General features: G+C 36.4%; 1 protein-coding gene across 2 annotated transcripts in view; it reads left to right on the top strand.

The window, feature by feature from the left end:
* Positions 1-16302, top strand: part of LONP2 (lon peptidase 2, peroxisomal) — a 103179-nt gene that overhangs the window by 47967 nt on the left and 38910 nt on the right. For both annotated transcript variants that reach the window (XM_008067510.2, XM_021717320.1), the window contains 3 exons: positions 9843-9993; positions 11235-11361; positions 15265-15398. In XM_008067510.2, the coding sequence (XP_008065701.1) occupies positions 9843-9993; positions 11235-11361; positions 15265-15398 (412 nt within the window). The remainder of the gene's footprint in view (positions 1-9842; positions 9994-11234; positions 11362-15264; positions 15399-16302) is intronic.

The following is a 16302-nucleotide window of genomic DNA, read 5'->3' on the forward strand; positions in this document are numbered from 1 at the left end:
AGCATATCAAGACCCCATCTCTTCAAAAAATATTTTAAAAATTAAAAATTAGCTAGACATGGTCGTACTGTTTGTAGTCCTAGGTACTCATGAGACTGAGATGGGATAATTGCTTGAGCCCAGTAGTTTGAGGCTATAGTGAGTCATGACCATGCCACTGTACTCCTGCCTAGGTGACAGAGTGTGACCTATTACCTTCCACCCAAAAAAGTGGGAAAAAATTTGCTAATATAGAGAAAGTTTTAGTGGTCTGGATAAAAGATCTAACCAGTCACAACATTCCCTTAAGCCAAAGTGTAATCCAGAGGAAGACCGTAATTTTCTTCAATTCTGTGAAGACTGAAAGAGGTAAGGAAACTGCAGAAGAACAATTTGAAGCTAGCAGAGATTGATTCATGAGGTTTAAGTAAAGAAGTCATATCCATAACATAAAAGTACAAAGTGAAGCAGCAATTACTGATGGAGAGGCTACAACACATTATCTAGAAGATCTAGCTAGGATCGTTGATGAAGGGGGCTACACTAAGCAACAGCTTTTCAATTTAGATGAAACTGCCTTATCCTATGTTAGAAGATGCCATCTGGGACTTTCATAGCTGAGAGGAGAAGTCAATGCCTGCTTTCAAAGCTTCAAAGAACCAGCTGACTTACTTTTTGGGGTCTAACACAGCTGGTGACTTTACATTTAAGCCAATGCTCATTTATCATTCCAAAAACTCTTGACCCATTATGAATTATGCTAAATATACTCTATAAATGGAACAACAAAGCCTAGAAGAAAAGATACCTTTGAAAATATTACTGCTCACTTGAATGGTCTTAGAGTCTATAATACTGAGTGATAAATCATAGAAACAAAGAACTGAGTACTACATGTTCTCACTCATAAGCAGACCTTGAACAATTTTTATAATACTATAAGAAAGGGACTGGCAGCAGTGGGAAACTGCCGGGGGGAGAGGGGTGGGATTGGCAGTAGTAAGAAGCTGCCAGGGGAGAGAGGGGGCATACCTCATCAACAAGGGTACCTGCATAATGAACATTTGTATACCTAACCCTGAATTGTATCCCACATCTGTAAAAGAAAAAAATTTTTTAAAAAAGAAAATATCACTGCTCATTGACAATGCACCTGATCACCCTAGAGCTCTGATGAAGATGTATGTACAAGGGTATTAATGTTGTTTTCATGCCTGTTAACACAACATCCATTCTTTAACCTGTGGATCAAGGAGTTATTTTGATTTTCAGTCTTTTACTTTAAAAATATGTTTTGTGAAGCTATAGCTGCCATAGATAGTGATTACTCTCATGAATCAGAGCAAAGAAAGTTGAAAACCTTCTGGAGAAAATTCACCGCTCTAGATGTCATTAAGAACATTCATGATTCATAGAAAAAGGTCAAAATATCAACGTTGACAGGTATTCAGAAGGCGCTTACTCCAACCCCCATGAATGACTTTGGTAGAAGAAATCACTGCAGATATGGAAATAGCGAGAGAACTAGAATTAGAACTGGAGCTTAAGATGTTATTGAATTACTGCAATAAAACTTGATAAAACTTGAGCAGATGAGGAGTTGCTTCTTATGGATGAGCAAAGAAAGTGTTTTGGTTTTTTTTTTTGTTTTGTTTTGTTTTTTTAGATGGAATCTGTTCCTGGTAAAGATGCCATAAACATTGTTGACATGATAACAAAAGACTTATAGGAACTTAGTTGATAAAGCAGCAGTAGAGTTTGACAGGATTGACTCCAGTTTTGAAAGAAAGTCTACTGTGGGTAAAATGCTATCAAACAGCTTTACATGCTATAGAGAAATCATTCATGAAAGAAAGAGTCAACTGATGCAGCAAATTTGTTATCTTATTTTAAGAAATTGCCACCCTGACCTTCAGCAACCACCACTCTGATCAGTCAGCAGCCATTACTATTGAGGCAAGACTCTCCACCAGCAAAAAGATTATAGCTCACTGAAGACTCAGATAATCAATAGCAATTTTTAGCTGTTTGTTTGTTTGTTTGTTTATTTTTGAGAAAGCAGGATTTATTGAGAGGACAGAAAAGCTCCCACAGAGGGAGGGGACCTGAAGGGGTTGCCCAATAAAGTATTTTTAATTAAGGTATATACATTGCTTTTGGACATAATACACACTTAATAGACTGTAGTATATAATGTAAACATAATTTTTATGTACTGGGAAACCAAAAAATAGATGTGGCATACTTTAATGCTATATTAGTTTTGTTGCATTGTTCTGGAATGGAATCTGTAGTATCTGCTAGGTATGCCTGTATTGATTTTGGAGTTACAAATAAATTTTAGTGAATAGGTGAATTTGCAAATACATAATCCAGTGATAACAAGGATCAACTGTAATTATTGCTTTATGCCTTGTCTTTTAGATCAGTCAAGAAAACGGCTACAAACAAAAATACATTTATACTGTCTTTTATATTTGCCATGTAACTTCTTTTACCTGTGCTCTTTATTTCTTCATGTGGATACTGCATAGTATCCTTAAACCTCAGCATTTTGGTATTTCTTGTAGTCTCGTCTCTTAGTAATGAAGTCTCTCAGTTTTTGTTTATCTTGGAATGTCTTCTTCATTTTTGAAAAAGTTTTGTTGGATATAGAATTCTTCACTGACAGTCTTTTTTCTTCAGCACTTTTCTGTGTCCTCTCACCACTTTCTAGTCTCTGCGGTTTCTAATGCAAAGTCAGCTATTAATCTTATGGAGGATCCCTTGTATGTAGTGAAGTTACCATTTTCTCTTGTTGTTTTCAAGATTCTCTCTCTCTCTGACTTCTGATGGATTAACTATGATGTATCTATGTGAAAAATTCTGAATTACCTGTCGCAGTTGAGCTTTTTGGATGTGTGGATTAATGTTTTTCATCAAACTTGAGAAATATTTGGCCACTGTTTCTTCACATAGTCTTTCTGCCCCTTTTTCTTTTTCCTTTCCTTCTTGGATTTCCATTATGGAATGTAGATAATTTTTATGGGGTCCCGTAAATCTCTGAATTGCCGTTCATTTTCTTTAATCCTTTTTCTTTCATTTCTTCAAACTAGATAATCTCAGTTGATCGATCTTCAGGTACACTGATTCTTTCTCCTGCTAGCTGAAATTGTCGTTTAGTCTCTCTAGTGAATTTTTCATTCAAGTTACTATATTTTTCAACTCTGGAATTTTTTTTATTATTATTTTCATTTATATTGATCTTTGAAATTGTTGTTTAGGCTGTCTAGTGAATTTTTCATTTAAGCTATTATATTTTTCAGCTCCAGAAGTTTTATTTTTTATTATTTTGATTGATAGTCTCTATTTGTCAAAACATCATTCTCATACTTTCCTGTAATTTTTAAACATGATTTCCTTTAGTTTTTTTAAATTGTAATAAAATGTGTGTTACTTAAAAATTGCCATTGTTACCATTTTTATGTGTATAGTTCAGTAATGTCAGTATATTTACATTGTTGTGCAACCAATGTCTAGAACTTTTTCATTTTGCAAAACTGAAGCTATATATCCATTACACAGCAATTTCCCATTTCTCTCTTCTTTAGTCCCTGGCAGCTGCCATTCTCTTTTCTGTTTGTACTCTATATATCTCATATAAGTGGATCATATAGTATTTATCTTTTTATAACTGGCTTATTTCACTTCACATAGTGTCCTCAATGTTCATCCATGTTGTGGCATTCGTTTTCTGAAGGTATTTATAATAGCTGATTTGAAATCTTTGTCTAAGAAGTCCGATATCTGGGTGTTTTTGTTTGTTTGTTTTTGTTTTTGATGGCTGAGTTTAGGCCATACTTTTGTATTTCTTTGTCTCATAATTTTTTTGACTGAAGCTGAACATTTAGAGTATTATAATTATATTAAACAATACCATCAGAATACCCTACCATTAAGGGCTTGTTGTTTTTGCTGTTGCTATTTGTTTAGTGACTTCCCTGGTTTCATTCTATGAAGTCTATATTCTTTGTTAATGTGTGGCCATTGAAGTCACTCAGTTTGTTTAGTGGTCACCTAATGATTGGATAGAGACTTTCTTAAAGGCATGAAAAAGTGACCTCCTACTCTTTACCAAGTTACTCTGTATGTTTATGTTGAGGCATGTCCTTAAACTTGAGTAGATAGTTTACCAACTCTGCCTTAGCCTTCATGTCCTGCTTTTTTGCAGAGCCTCAGTGTCTGCCAAATATAGTTTTTAGGACCTTCTCAGATCTTTCCTTACTATGCTTAGAGTCCTGCATATTCATATGACCTTCTAGAGTCCCAGGGGTGTGTCAGGGCTTTTCAAAGCCTCCCATGAATATCTCATTCCCAGTTTTTCCTTTTAAGATTTTTGGTCAGCTTCCCTAGTATCCTCAACTGGTGTCACTATCTCAAACAGCTGCAATGTTAAAAGTTGCCACTGGTTGTTTTTGACAAATGTCTTGAGGTAAAGCTGTTGTCACAGAGTGTTCTGTAAGTTAGGTCAAATCAAGATATAGAGCTTTTCCAAGGAACTGCCAGATAGTCAGATAGTAACAGTTATCTGTGGATGGGATGGGGGAGTGGGCTGCGATTCTTTTCTGCTCTCTATAGTGGTTGCTAGGCTACTGGTTTTCACAGCTACTGGCGTTATGAGGCTGTTGGTTTTCAAGGCTGCTGTGAACTTGGGAGAAGGGGATGACAGTAAAGCAAATTAAAATATCACAAAGCTTGTTCTATTTACCAAGATTCAGCTGTTTTTAAGTCAACACTCCTCAAATTGTTGCAAGTTAATATGTGGCATTCTAGAAAAGATGATTTTGATCATTTTTGTCAGTGCTTTCATTGCTTTTCTGAAGGAGCATATTTTAGAGCTCCTCACTATGCCATTATAGAAGTGCTTCCTCACACACTGAGTTTTAATTCTGTGCTTGAATGCTTTCAGTGCTTACTTCTTATCCTTTTGTTTTGGTTTATCTCTTGTTCAGAGGGAATATATCTTAAGGTTATTTTTTCAAAGATTTGTGAATGGGTTGTACTTTGAGGCCTTTTATATTTGGGAAGACCTCTTTATTGTCTGCATTAGTAACTTCCATGTTTTGTTCATATACCTCAGTAAAAAAATTTGAAAATATCTTGTCATATATATGTAATATAACATATAGTAATATATATATGTAAAATAAGGATGTATTAGTCTGCTAAGGCCACCATAGCAATATGCCACAGACTGGATGGCTTTAAAGAACAACAACAACAAAAAGCAGAAATTTATTTTCTCACAGTTTTGGAAGCTGGAAGTCCAAGATCAAGGTGTCAGCAGCTTTGGTTTCTCCTGAGACCTCTCTCATTAGCTGTGAGACAGTGACCTTATCGTTGTGTCCTCACAAGGCCTATCTTCTGTGTGCATGCATCCCTGGGGACCAGTCATATTGGGTTAGGTCCCCTCACTTCAGATGCCAGTTCCAAGTCTGAGCTTCTGGAACTTGTAACTAACCGGCTCTAATTTGAGCTTCTCATGACCCCGTCCATAGCTTCACTTAATTTGCTAGAGTGGCTCACAGAGCTCAGGGAAACAATTTACTTACATTTACTGGTTCATTATAAAGGATATTTTAAAGGATGCAAATGAACTGCACAGGCGCTTCCGTAGTTGGGGTACACCAGCCTCCCAACTTGTGGATGTGTTCTTGTGCACCTTCCTGGAAGCCCCCTGACCTCAATCCTTCCAGGTTTTTATGGAGGTTTTGTTACATAGGCATAATTGACTAAATTTTAGCCATTGATGATCAATGTGATCTTTAGTCCTTCTTCCCTCCCCAGAGGTTAGGTGCTGAAAAAGTCCCAATCTTCTCATTCTGCCTTTGTCTTTTCTGTGGACAACTCCCATCCTGAAGTGACCTAGGGGCTGCCAGCCACCAGTTAATCATGAATGTGCAAAAAGACATTTATCACTTTGGAGATTTCAAGGATTTTAGGAGTTCTATGCCTGGAAACAAAGGGATAAAGACTAAATAGGGATTTTATAACACCCAAATGTCTTTTTTGATTAGGAGTCTCACTCTGTCACCCAGGCTGGAGGGCAGTGGCATGCTCCTGGCTACCGCAGCCTTGACCTGCTGGGCTCAGGAGCAATCTTCTGCCTCAGCCTTCTAAGTAGCTGGAACTGCAGGCACATGCCACCACGCTCAGCTAATTTTTTGATTTATCGTAGAGATGGGGTCTCACCAAGTTGACCAGACTGGTCTTGAATCCATGGGCTCAGGCAATCCTCTCACCTTGGCTTCCCAAAGTACTGAGATGATAGGTGTGAGCCACCGTGCTCGGCCTCTCAATAGTCTTAATTGTGTGTGGCTTCCAAAGCTGATTTTAGCTGTTTTATCTTTATTTTTATTTGTTATGGTAGGAAAAATCAGTCATAACAAAAGTAGAGAAAATAGTTGAATGAACCCTATGAGCTCATCACCCAGTTTAAAATCATTTAACCTATTACTTCCCTTCCTCTTCCACCCCACCCCTGGTTTCTTTGAAGCAAATTCCAGATATCATCTTTCCATAAATATTCCAGTCTCTTAAAAAGGTATAGACTTTTTAAAAATGTAGGCATTCTCTGTCATACCTAAAGGTGAGAGTCACCTAGTCATGTGTAATGAATGTAGTATATTCCTGGATTGCCAACAGATATCAGTAGTTTTTCTCTTGTCAGAAATTAATATTGAAGAACAATTCTTAGTGTACATACCTCTCACAGTTTATTCCACTCTGACTTCACATTCCTAGGAATAAAGTGTCAGATCACAGCTATTTTCATTCCCAATCATATTCTGTGGTAGGAAGTATAGTACTAAGATTGATATAGAAAAATCTTTTAATTGGGGAAAAAAGAGGCAAAAGAGCTCTAAACGTTCTTGAAAGCAACCCTGTATTGACCATGCAGGCAGTGGAAGCCCTGGCTTGGAAGTTAAGCTAAGAAGCAGAGGTTTGATAGCTTCAAAGTTCTTACTGTAATATTTGTCCCTCCATGGACTCATCAGTGTGCCTTGAGGTTTTCTCTGAGTAGTGAGTACCAGAAATTCTTTTCTGGCAGGCTGTTGATCAGTATGTCTGATGCTGTATAAATTCTGCATGTCTCTCTATATTTTTCTTAGTGAAAGATGGAGGCAGGCAAGTTGGGCATGTTAAATTAAGTTTAGCCTAAAGCTGCCTTCTTACATATTCTAAGTTGAGCCCAAAGGTTTCTCCTTACCAAGTGAAGTGTAACCTGACTGGGTGTGTAAACTGTGACCTGCTCTTATACCAAGACTAGAGTTTCAGCCAATCACAGGGGCCAACTTTTCAAGCCATGTTCAAATAAGGCAAACAGTGAGCTCTAACCAAGCCAGTGATTTCTGTACCTCACTTCCATTTTCTGTCCATCAATGTCAACCGACCACATGGCAGTCCCAGAGTTGCTCTGAATGTATTCTGGTTCTAGAACTGCTCCATTTGAGAATCATTCTTGCTCAGTTAAACTCTGTTAAACTTAATTTGTTTAAAGTTTTCCTTTTAACAGGCATCTCTAGTAGTTTCTCCTCATAATCTAGGTAGCTTGTAATGCATTTTTTAAAAACTCATTCATAGTTCAGAAACATTACGTTGTTCATTTTCCTACTTTTAAAAAAGCCCTAGTATCTTAAGATTTTAAGGGCAAAAAATTAGTTGAACAGATCTGACAGCCATTTCTAAAACATGTCCTGGCTGAGTGGTGGCTCACACCTGTAATCCCAACACTTTATACGGCAGAGGCATGAGAATCCCTTGAGGCCAGAAGTTCGGACTGGCCTAGACAACATAGTGAGACCCAGTCTCTAAAATAAATAAAATATGACCACCACGCACATATTAAATTTAATTAGAGCTGGTAAACAATATATTTTTCCTTAACTAGTATTAAAGAAAAAATTATCATGATTCTTATTAAAGATGGTAAGGATGACTTTATTAGAAGGGGACTATAGGTATAAGAACTACTGCAATGGGATCTTGCAGTAGGGGAGATAGTGAGTGGATGTCAGTGGGCAGAAAGCTTCTAAAAGGAAACATCAGGTGTAAAGGGGATCCTTACTAGAACAACCCAACAGAATTCCTGCTGAAGACAGTCCAGGATGATTAGATACTGCTTTGGGGATGAGAACCAACACCAAAGGTGTAGAGGATTTTTCTAAACTGACTTAGGATTCTTGCACAGACTGGATTCTACAAAGACAGAAGGAAGTCCAAAGTTGGGCCTAGTTGAGCAGAGGATTCAGAGGAGTCTGACTAAAGTTTTGGTCAAAGGATATAGTCTTTGTCACAAGATAATGGTTTTAACTAAAATTGCCACATTGGCCAAGCATGGTGACTCATGCCTGTAATTCCAGTATTTTGGAAAGCTGATTCAAGAGGGTGACTTGACCCCAGGAGTTTGATACTATCCTAGGCAACATAGACCTCTTCTCTACAAAAAATTAGCCAGGTGTGGTGGTACACACCTATAGGCCCAGCTACTTGGGATGCTGAGGCAGAAGGATCTCCTGAGCCTAGGAGGTCAAGGTGCTGCAGTGAGCTGTGATTGTGCCACTGCACTTCACTCTGGATGACAGAGTGAGACACTGACTCAAAAAACAAAAAACAAAAGATTGTCATATTTTCTATACTTAAGGTAACAGTTTTTAGAAAATTAGTAGACAATAAGATTACTCTTAACCAATTCTATACTGAACATAATTAATATTCTTTGATGACTTGAAAGCACCTTTTTAAAAAATAAACATTAAATGTTAAGCCTTGTGGAAATATGAAAGTACAGCTTTCTGGGAATTGTATTCTAAATAAAACAGTGAGTCTCCAGTACTAAAGTTCAACAGAATTCAAAAATGTAAAGGACCTAGAATTAAGACTGACTTGTGGATAGTAAAATTTTGGAAAGAAAATCAGAAGGTAGGAAAGGCTGCTCATATAATAAAATTGTGATTGTTAAGCATTTTAGTCATTTTATTTCCTTTTTGAATATGTATGTCAACCCTATTTATAGTAATCTGATGTAAGTGAAAGTGGTAATATGTTTAAGGTTTAGAACATTTATAAGACCCTTAGTGCCTTATTAAAGTCCTGTGTAGATCTCTTAGCAATGAGTGCCTGTGACTTGAAGCATTTGAAAAATAACCTAAAGAAGGTACAGCCTCTTTAATGTACACTGGCTCATTTTAAGACTCTAACTGGTCAATTTTCTAATTAAAATATTTTTAAGAGCTGTTGATGTTTTGCTTATTATAAGCAGCGAGGTTTTGCTTTGAGGCACTTTTTAAAAGTGAATTTTTTGCTTTGTCAGAATAGTAGTTTTTACTAGTTTATTCTTGTTTGAAACTCCTCTTTCAGTTAAAGAATATATACCACACTTTCTGATAACGTTTCGGAAGGAATATACTGGTTATTATTTTACCTGTTGTCTGAGAATTTCAAAATACTCTACACACTTATTTTATATTCCCATAGCGGTTTAGACAGGGCATGTTACCAGGAGTGAAACTGGTTTGGCAGGTAATATGATGGTAACATGATGGCCACGCAGTGAGTCATTAATAAGCAGATTGATGAACAAAGCTTGAAAGTGTAACTTTTGTTCCTTTGTGCTTTTATATGTTTTTGGAAAATTTTAAAAGTATTTAGAATGTAGAGAATGCAAAGAATGATGCTCAGATGTTAGTGTTGTCTCTGTATTTCTCGAGCTAACTATATTGAGCAGAATTATCAACTTGGCTAATACATCATGTATGTTTTCATTTATAAAGGTTTCTATTGGAGCTACTAAATTTGTTTAAATATTTTTTGTTCTCTCCTAGGTGTTAGATCCTGAACAAAACCATAACTTCACAGATCATTATCTAAATGTGGCCTTTGACCTTTCCCAAGTTCTTTTTATAGCTACTGCCAACACCACTGCTACTATTCCAGCTGCCTTGTTGGATAGAATGGAGATCATTCAAGTTCCAGGTACTTATTTGATATATCTTGCATCTCTAACTATAATCCTTTAAAATTAGTCATGCTGTGGAGTTTTGAGTAAAGAAGTTCATTTGCTAACATATAATCTTTAAAAGTTCTGAGTAAGGTGTATAAGTATGCTTTTATGTAGCCTCAGAGTCTAGAACAGCACACAGCAAAACATTGTGTGTCTGTTTTAACCATGACAAGAGTACATTCATGTGTTACTTAGTGACAGGGATATGTTCTAGGAAATGCATCTTTAGGCTAGTTTGTCGTTGTACAGACATCATGGCGTGAACTTAACAAACCTAGCCTACTGCACACCTCTGCTAAATGGCCTAGGCTATGTACCTTTATAGCACATTACTGTACTGACTACTGTAAGCAGTTGTAACACAATGGTATTTGTGTATCCAAACACAGAAAAAGCATAATAAAAATATAGTATAAAAGATAAAAAATGGCCCACTTGTATAGGACACTTATGTGAATGGAGCTTGCAGGACTGGAAGTTGCTCGGGGTGAGTCAGTGGATGAGTGGTAAGTAAATGTGAAGGCATAGGACATTACTGTACACTACTGTAGATTTTATAAACATTGTACACTTAGCCTAAACTCAATTTGTTTTAAAAGTTGCTTTTTTTTCCTATAACGCGCGCGTGTGTGTGTGTGTGTGTGTGTGTGTGTGTGTTCTAGCATGTGGAAAGAAACAACCTGTATAGGGACATCTCAAGTTTGGTTTTGTTGCTAACATGTATAGCCATAATTGTGGAAAGAGCTCTTTTGGAGCCCTTTCCTTGGAATCCACTGCCTGTTTTATTGAAGTCTGTGTGATATGTGTGTATATATGTGTAAGTTTTCTCAAGTATGTATCAAATTATGCTAAAGGGAAGGGATGCATTTTTTTTTTCCGTTTGATATTCCAGAGGATTCGAAGTTATGGAGATAATTGTCTCCAAAGTTTGAGATTTTTTTCTCTTCTTTAAGAGATATATCATTTAATGAAAACGTTTTCAAACACTGTGTTTAGTACAATGTGTAAACAAGCATAAAAATTGCATGTTTGTGAAAAGATTGTACATTTTAACAATTATTGACTTAGATCAAATTTCTTTATGTCTTAATTGAAGTAATACTTAAATTTATTCTATATGTAAGATCCATTGATCCGCATTTGATTCATTAAAAAAGCATGACATTGTGGGAGCCATGTGAATAATTACAAAACATGGTAACTTATTTTCCAGGGTATACACAAGAGGAGAAGATAGAGATTGCCCATAGGCACCTGATCCCAAAGCAACTGGAACAACATGGTCTGACTCCTCAGCAGATTCAGATCCCTCAGGTTACTACTCTTGACATCATCACCAGGTTAGTTAGCCATCTGGGAATGGGTATGTTAGGGAGAAATTTATAGAGAAACCATTTAGAATGTCTTAGGAGCTGAAAAAAGACTTTCTACTTTGTCACAATAGCAATGTAAGAGTTTAACTTGCTAAGTACCAAACACATGCAAAATATAGAGACTCTTTCTATGCCTAGGTTCTTAAAAGTTGTTGAATTCTCTAAAGAGATAAAATGCTACTTTGAGATATCCGTTTTAGGTTACTTCAATTTTTTTTTCTTCTCTTTGGCAGAGAGATCTTAAAAATTCTTAAGAGTTTTGGTCTCCAGAATTAACAGTGGAACAATAGAGAAAGTGCTTTCTTAAGTTTACTACCAAGTGCTTAAGCCTGTAGCAAGCAGTACATACATTATCTTAGTAGACTATTGCTTAAGTTTCACTTATAGATTCCCTGTTTGAGTGGAAAATATATCCTGTTGAGAATTTATATTACCATGGCCTCTTACAGTTTTCCTGGCTCCTAAGTATTACAGATTCATTGCATCATCCAGCAAGTGTGTCAGGCTGCCGAGCACTCCTCATGCAGACCTTTTCTAGTAATTACTGTTTTCAAGAAATGTGAAATATCTCTCTATTTTGTACTTTGAATTAGAGTTTGGCCAGTCAGATTGCCTTTTTGTCTGTGCCAGCCTTCTTATGGATCTATTTAGGTTTATATACAAAACACTAAGACTAAATCTGACCCTGGGAGGTTCCTTTTCTTAACTTGCTTTGTGATTTACTATGTGGATAATGCCAGGAGAAATAAATCAGGTGGTTTATATGCTGAAGTCTTCCAAAATATTATTATTCCAGATAACACCCATGATGTCTGTTAGTAACTTTCAACAAATTATTTAACCTGTTTGATAGCTTTCCCATCTATAAAATATTAGTGACAGAGAAAAATTTAGAGGTTATCTGAATCTGAATAATAATTATTCTGAAGAGTCATCATTATTTATATCTCCCAACTATTGCCTGGAAAACTATTTCTTATTAACTTGTTGACTCAAAATATCAGATCTTAAAAGTTATGGATATTAGGACATCTCTGTACAGTTTTGTTCGCTTTGATTTTAAAAAAAAAACAAAACAAGTATATGCTACTCCAGTCATATTTTGGATATTTAGTGAGTTACCAAACTTATGGCATAGAGTGTCAATATTTGAGTTTTTCATCTCTGGGGTATATCACAATCATATATCCTTAATATTCAGTCTTTCTTACCTCCAAGTATAATTAGCCTACTTGGATACTTTCAGTCCTGGGATGCTCAGTGCTTTGTGAGTAACTCCATTGTTACAAAGATATTCTTTTTTTTTTTTTTTTTGAGTGGGAGTCTCGCTCTGTCTCCCAGACTGGAGTGCAGTGGCCGCTCATGGCCACCGCAGCCTCGACCTGCTGGGCTCCGGCGATCCTTCCGCCTCAACCTTCCAAGTAGCTGGAATTACAGGCATGCGCTGCCACGCCCAGCTGATTTTTTGATTTATTGTAGAGATGAGGTCTTGCTGTCCAGGCGTGTCTCGATTCCGCGGGCTCAGGCAATCCATTCACCTCAGCCTCCCAAAGGCGCAGGATTACAGGCTGAGCCACAGAGCCCGGCTAAGATATTCTTTATATTCATTTTCCTATTTTCTACTTCTGCCTTACAGGAGCACTTGGAATCTGAGTATATTTCCTTCCTTGTACAGCCATTCTGACATTTAAAAAAAATAGTACTGTCAGATTTGAATCCCATAAATATTCTCTTCTTCAAGCTAAACATTTCTATTCTCTTTACCATTCCTCTTGACCTGGTCTCAAGACTTTTCACCTTCCTGATTAGTTCTAAATAAATTCTGTATATCATTGTGTTCTTTAAAATGAAACATCCAGAGTGGAACACAATATTTTAGGTATAGCCTAAACAGTTTATGGCATAGGAAAACCATGCTCTTCTTATTCTAGTGATATTATTTTATGACTATATCTCTAGATTCCTAATCTCTTAAGGTTTATTCTCTTGCCTTTTTCAGTGAATTTCTGTTTAACTTGGATGTCCCATTCTGTAATGTCCCATTCTGTACTTATAGAGTTGAATTTTTGGAGCCCAGTATAGAAATTTGTAATTATATATTTTATTGTTAATTTAAGCTATTATTGTAGCAAGTTTATTTTTTGAATATTGATTATCAAATGTATTAGTTTAGTGTCCTGAAAATCACCACATGTCACATTTTTGTTTAAGCACTTGAGAAACATCAACTGATTCTTACTCGATTCTGGTGATTTTTTTCTTTTCAGTTTAAAGATAGCAAATAGGGCTGAGCATGGTGGCTGAGCATGGTAGCTCACACTTATAATCCCAGTACTTTGGGAGACTGAGGCAGAAAGATTACCTGGGCCCAAGAGTTCAAGAACAGCCTGGGCAACATAGCGAGACCTTGCATCTACAAAAAAAATTTTTAAATTAGCCAAGTATAGTGTCACACACTTGTAGTTCCAGCTACTTGGGAGGCTGAGGAAGGAGGATTGCTTGAGCCCAGGAGTTTAAGGCTGCAGTAAGCCGTGAGCATGCCACTGCTCTCTAGTCTAGGATACAGAATGAGACCGCAACCCAAAATAAAAACAAAAACACAAAAGATACAAATAGGGATTGGCATGTCTACTTTTTTTGGTCAGCTGTTTATGGTATGCCATCTGCATTAGTTCCTGGCCCATTTTTGCTCTGAACACATAAGAAAGTATTTTTGTTGTTGCTGTCCTTGTTATTTTTGGCAAGCTTCAATTCATTCTAAACTTCCTGGTACCATTTCTGCATGTTCATGCCATTGCTTCATAAGCTTCCTCAGTCTGTTTGCGTTTGTCTTTTGTCTAGACCCTTTAAACTTAGCTGATCATATCGTAATCTAGGAAGCCACATTGGGATTGGGGGGTTTTTTATATGTTGATTTGTTTATTTTCCAAATTCCTCCCTATTTTCTCTTTATTGAAATTATATGCAGTTGTGTAATGTGAACTTTATTTTTATATTCCTCTATCCTTTTGATTAGAACAAATTTTGATTGGAACAAAGCTAAAAGCTTTTCTCTCTCTTTTCTCAAAACTTTTAAAATCTGTTTCCCTAAAGTCTACAATGTATGTCTGACTGCCTAATCAAATCCAGTTTTTCAGATAAAACTGCATTCTTTATGGGATGCTGCCTTCCCTTTCAAGTCCATTCAAAGCTGGGTGGCCAAAATCAGTTATACTATATAATGGTTTGTGGAATGGCTTGTGGAATTTGATTCTGACATAACAAGGTTTTAAGCAGCTCTGTTTAACTACATGCACAGTCTTTTTTACAAAATCACAGTGCTTCCAACATTTAGCATACTTTCTTCCTTTAGAAATTTTCAGAATGAAAATACTCTGAATAGAGGTAATTAGCACAGCTCCTAGTAAAAAACAGATTTGACTCAGATTCATTTTTTACTTTTCTACAAAGAATAAAATTTCTCTTGTTCTTTCAGCAATATTTCAAGTACAATAAGTTTATCTGTAATTTTCTTTAAATTTTGTTTAAGAAAACTCTTAAACATATCACTAAAGGAGTAAATGGTGTTTGTTTGCTGCCAAATTTACTTTGGCAATATAAATTGAACAACCAAGGATTCATCTTTTAGTATAGGGCAACAGTTTGAGATATGTATAAGGGAGACAGCTGTGACTGGAAAGACATCTGAATATTTAAGAAATAATAGTACTTTAATGAGGAGTGTTAAGTGTGAAAAAGTTAATACTGAGGAAAGGGTAATGAATTTTTAAGTGTACACTGTTTCTTTAGTGAAAACATTAATCACATTGCTTCTGTCTATTTTTACAGGTGGTGTTTAGTCAAAAATAAAATATTTTCCTTTGATGACAGGTATACCAGAGAGGCAGGGGTTCGTTCTCTGGATAGAAAGTTGGGGGCCATTTGCCGAGCTGTTGCTGTGAAAGTGGCAGAAGGACAACACAAGGAAGCCAAGCTGGATCGTTCTGATGTGACTGAAGGAGAAGGTTCGTGACCTTGTTCTGGTGCCCTCAGGCCTGGTGGCCAGGAGTGACAGAATAATGTTGATTATGGAGGGGAGATGTTAGGTCATCTGAAGCAATGGCACGTAATATTGCACTAGCATGCATCCAAGAAGTAAGTCAGAACCTACTGTTTGATATATTTTATCAAGAGGATTCTCTCTTACAAATGGCAAAGTTTAACTGGAATAACACTCAGTATTAGTGCTCTGAGAGTATAGTAGCTTTCTGCAGATTTATAGTGATGGTATACTTTATGGTTTCTAGTGTTCTCTTGATTAATTTATAATATAAAAAGTTGTTGCAGCACTAAAAAGCCCAAGTACTGCAAGGGCAGGTCTTTGTACTCTGGAATAGCTCCATGTGTAATAATTTATTTTCCTCATTCATATTCCTTTATCGGTACATAGTTAAATGTAATTTAAACTATTTCTTCTTGAAAAATTATGGCGGTGACATGAGGGAGTTCTATTGCTGGAATTAATTAATTAAATGTGGGCATTTTCCTTGGTATCCAGCTGAAATGTTTGAACTTCTTGCCATGAAACTGTAAGGGGTCTCAGTTCATTATACCATGCTGTTATGCAATTTGCCAAAACTTTAACAAACATGACTTTAGTATGGAGTTGAGCATTTCTTTCAAAGTAGAGATTTATTAGATGGTCTGCCATTTCCATAGCTCTTTCCAGAAAAAAGTTGGATGAATATGATTAAAGAAACATAATTTGTGGAAAGCTTAGTAGAACAGATACAGTTAAACATCTTTCTTGTTTTTCCTTTTATTGCTGAGCACAGTGCTTTTAACAGCAGTAGCATCAAAGAATAGGCTTTCACAGAGTCCTCATGTTTCCAGTGTGATGCTTCACCCCTGTTCCCACTATGCCTGGAA

This window comes from Carlito syrichta, unplaced genomic scaffold (assembly GCF_000164805.1).
Source record: "Carlito syrichta isolate Samal-C Ts95f unplaced genomic scaffold, Tarsius_syrichta-2.0.1 Scaffold309650, whole genome shotgun sequence".
NCBI classification, from domain to species: Eukaryota; Metazoa; Chordata; class Mammalia; order Primates; family Tarsiidae; genus Carlito; species Carlito syrichta.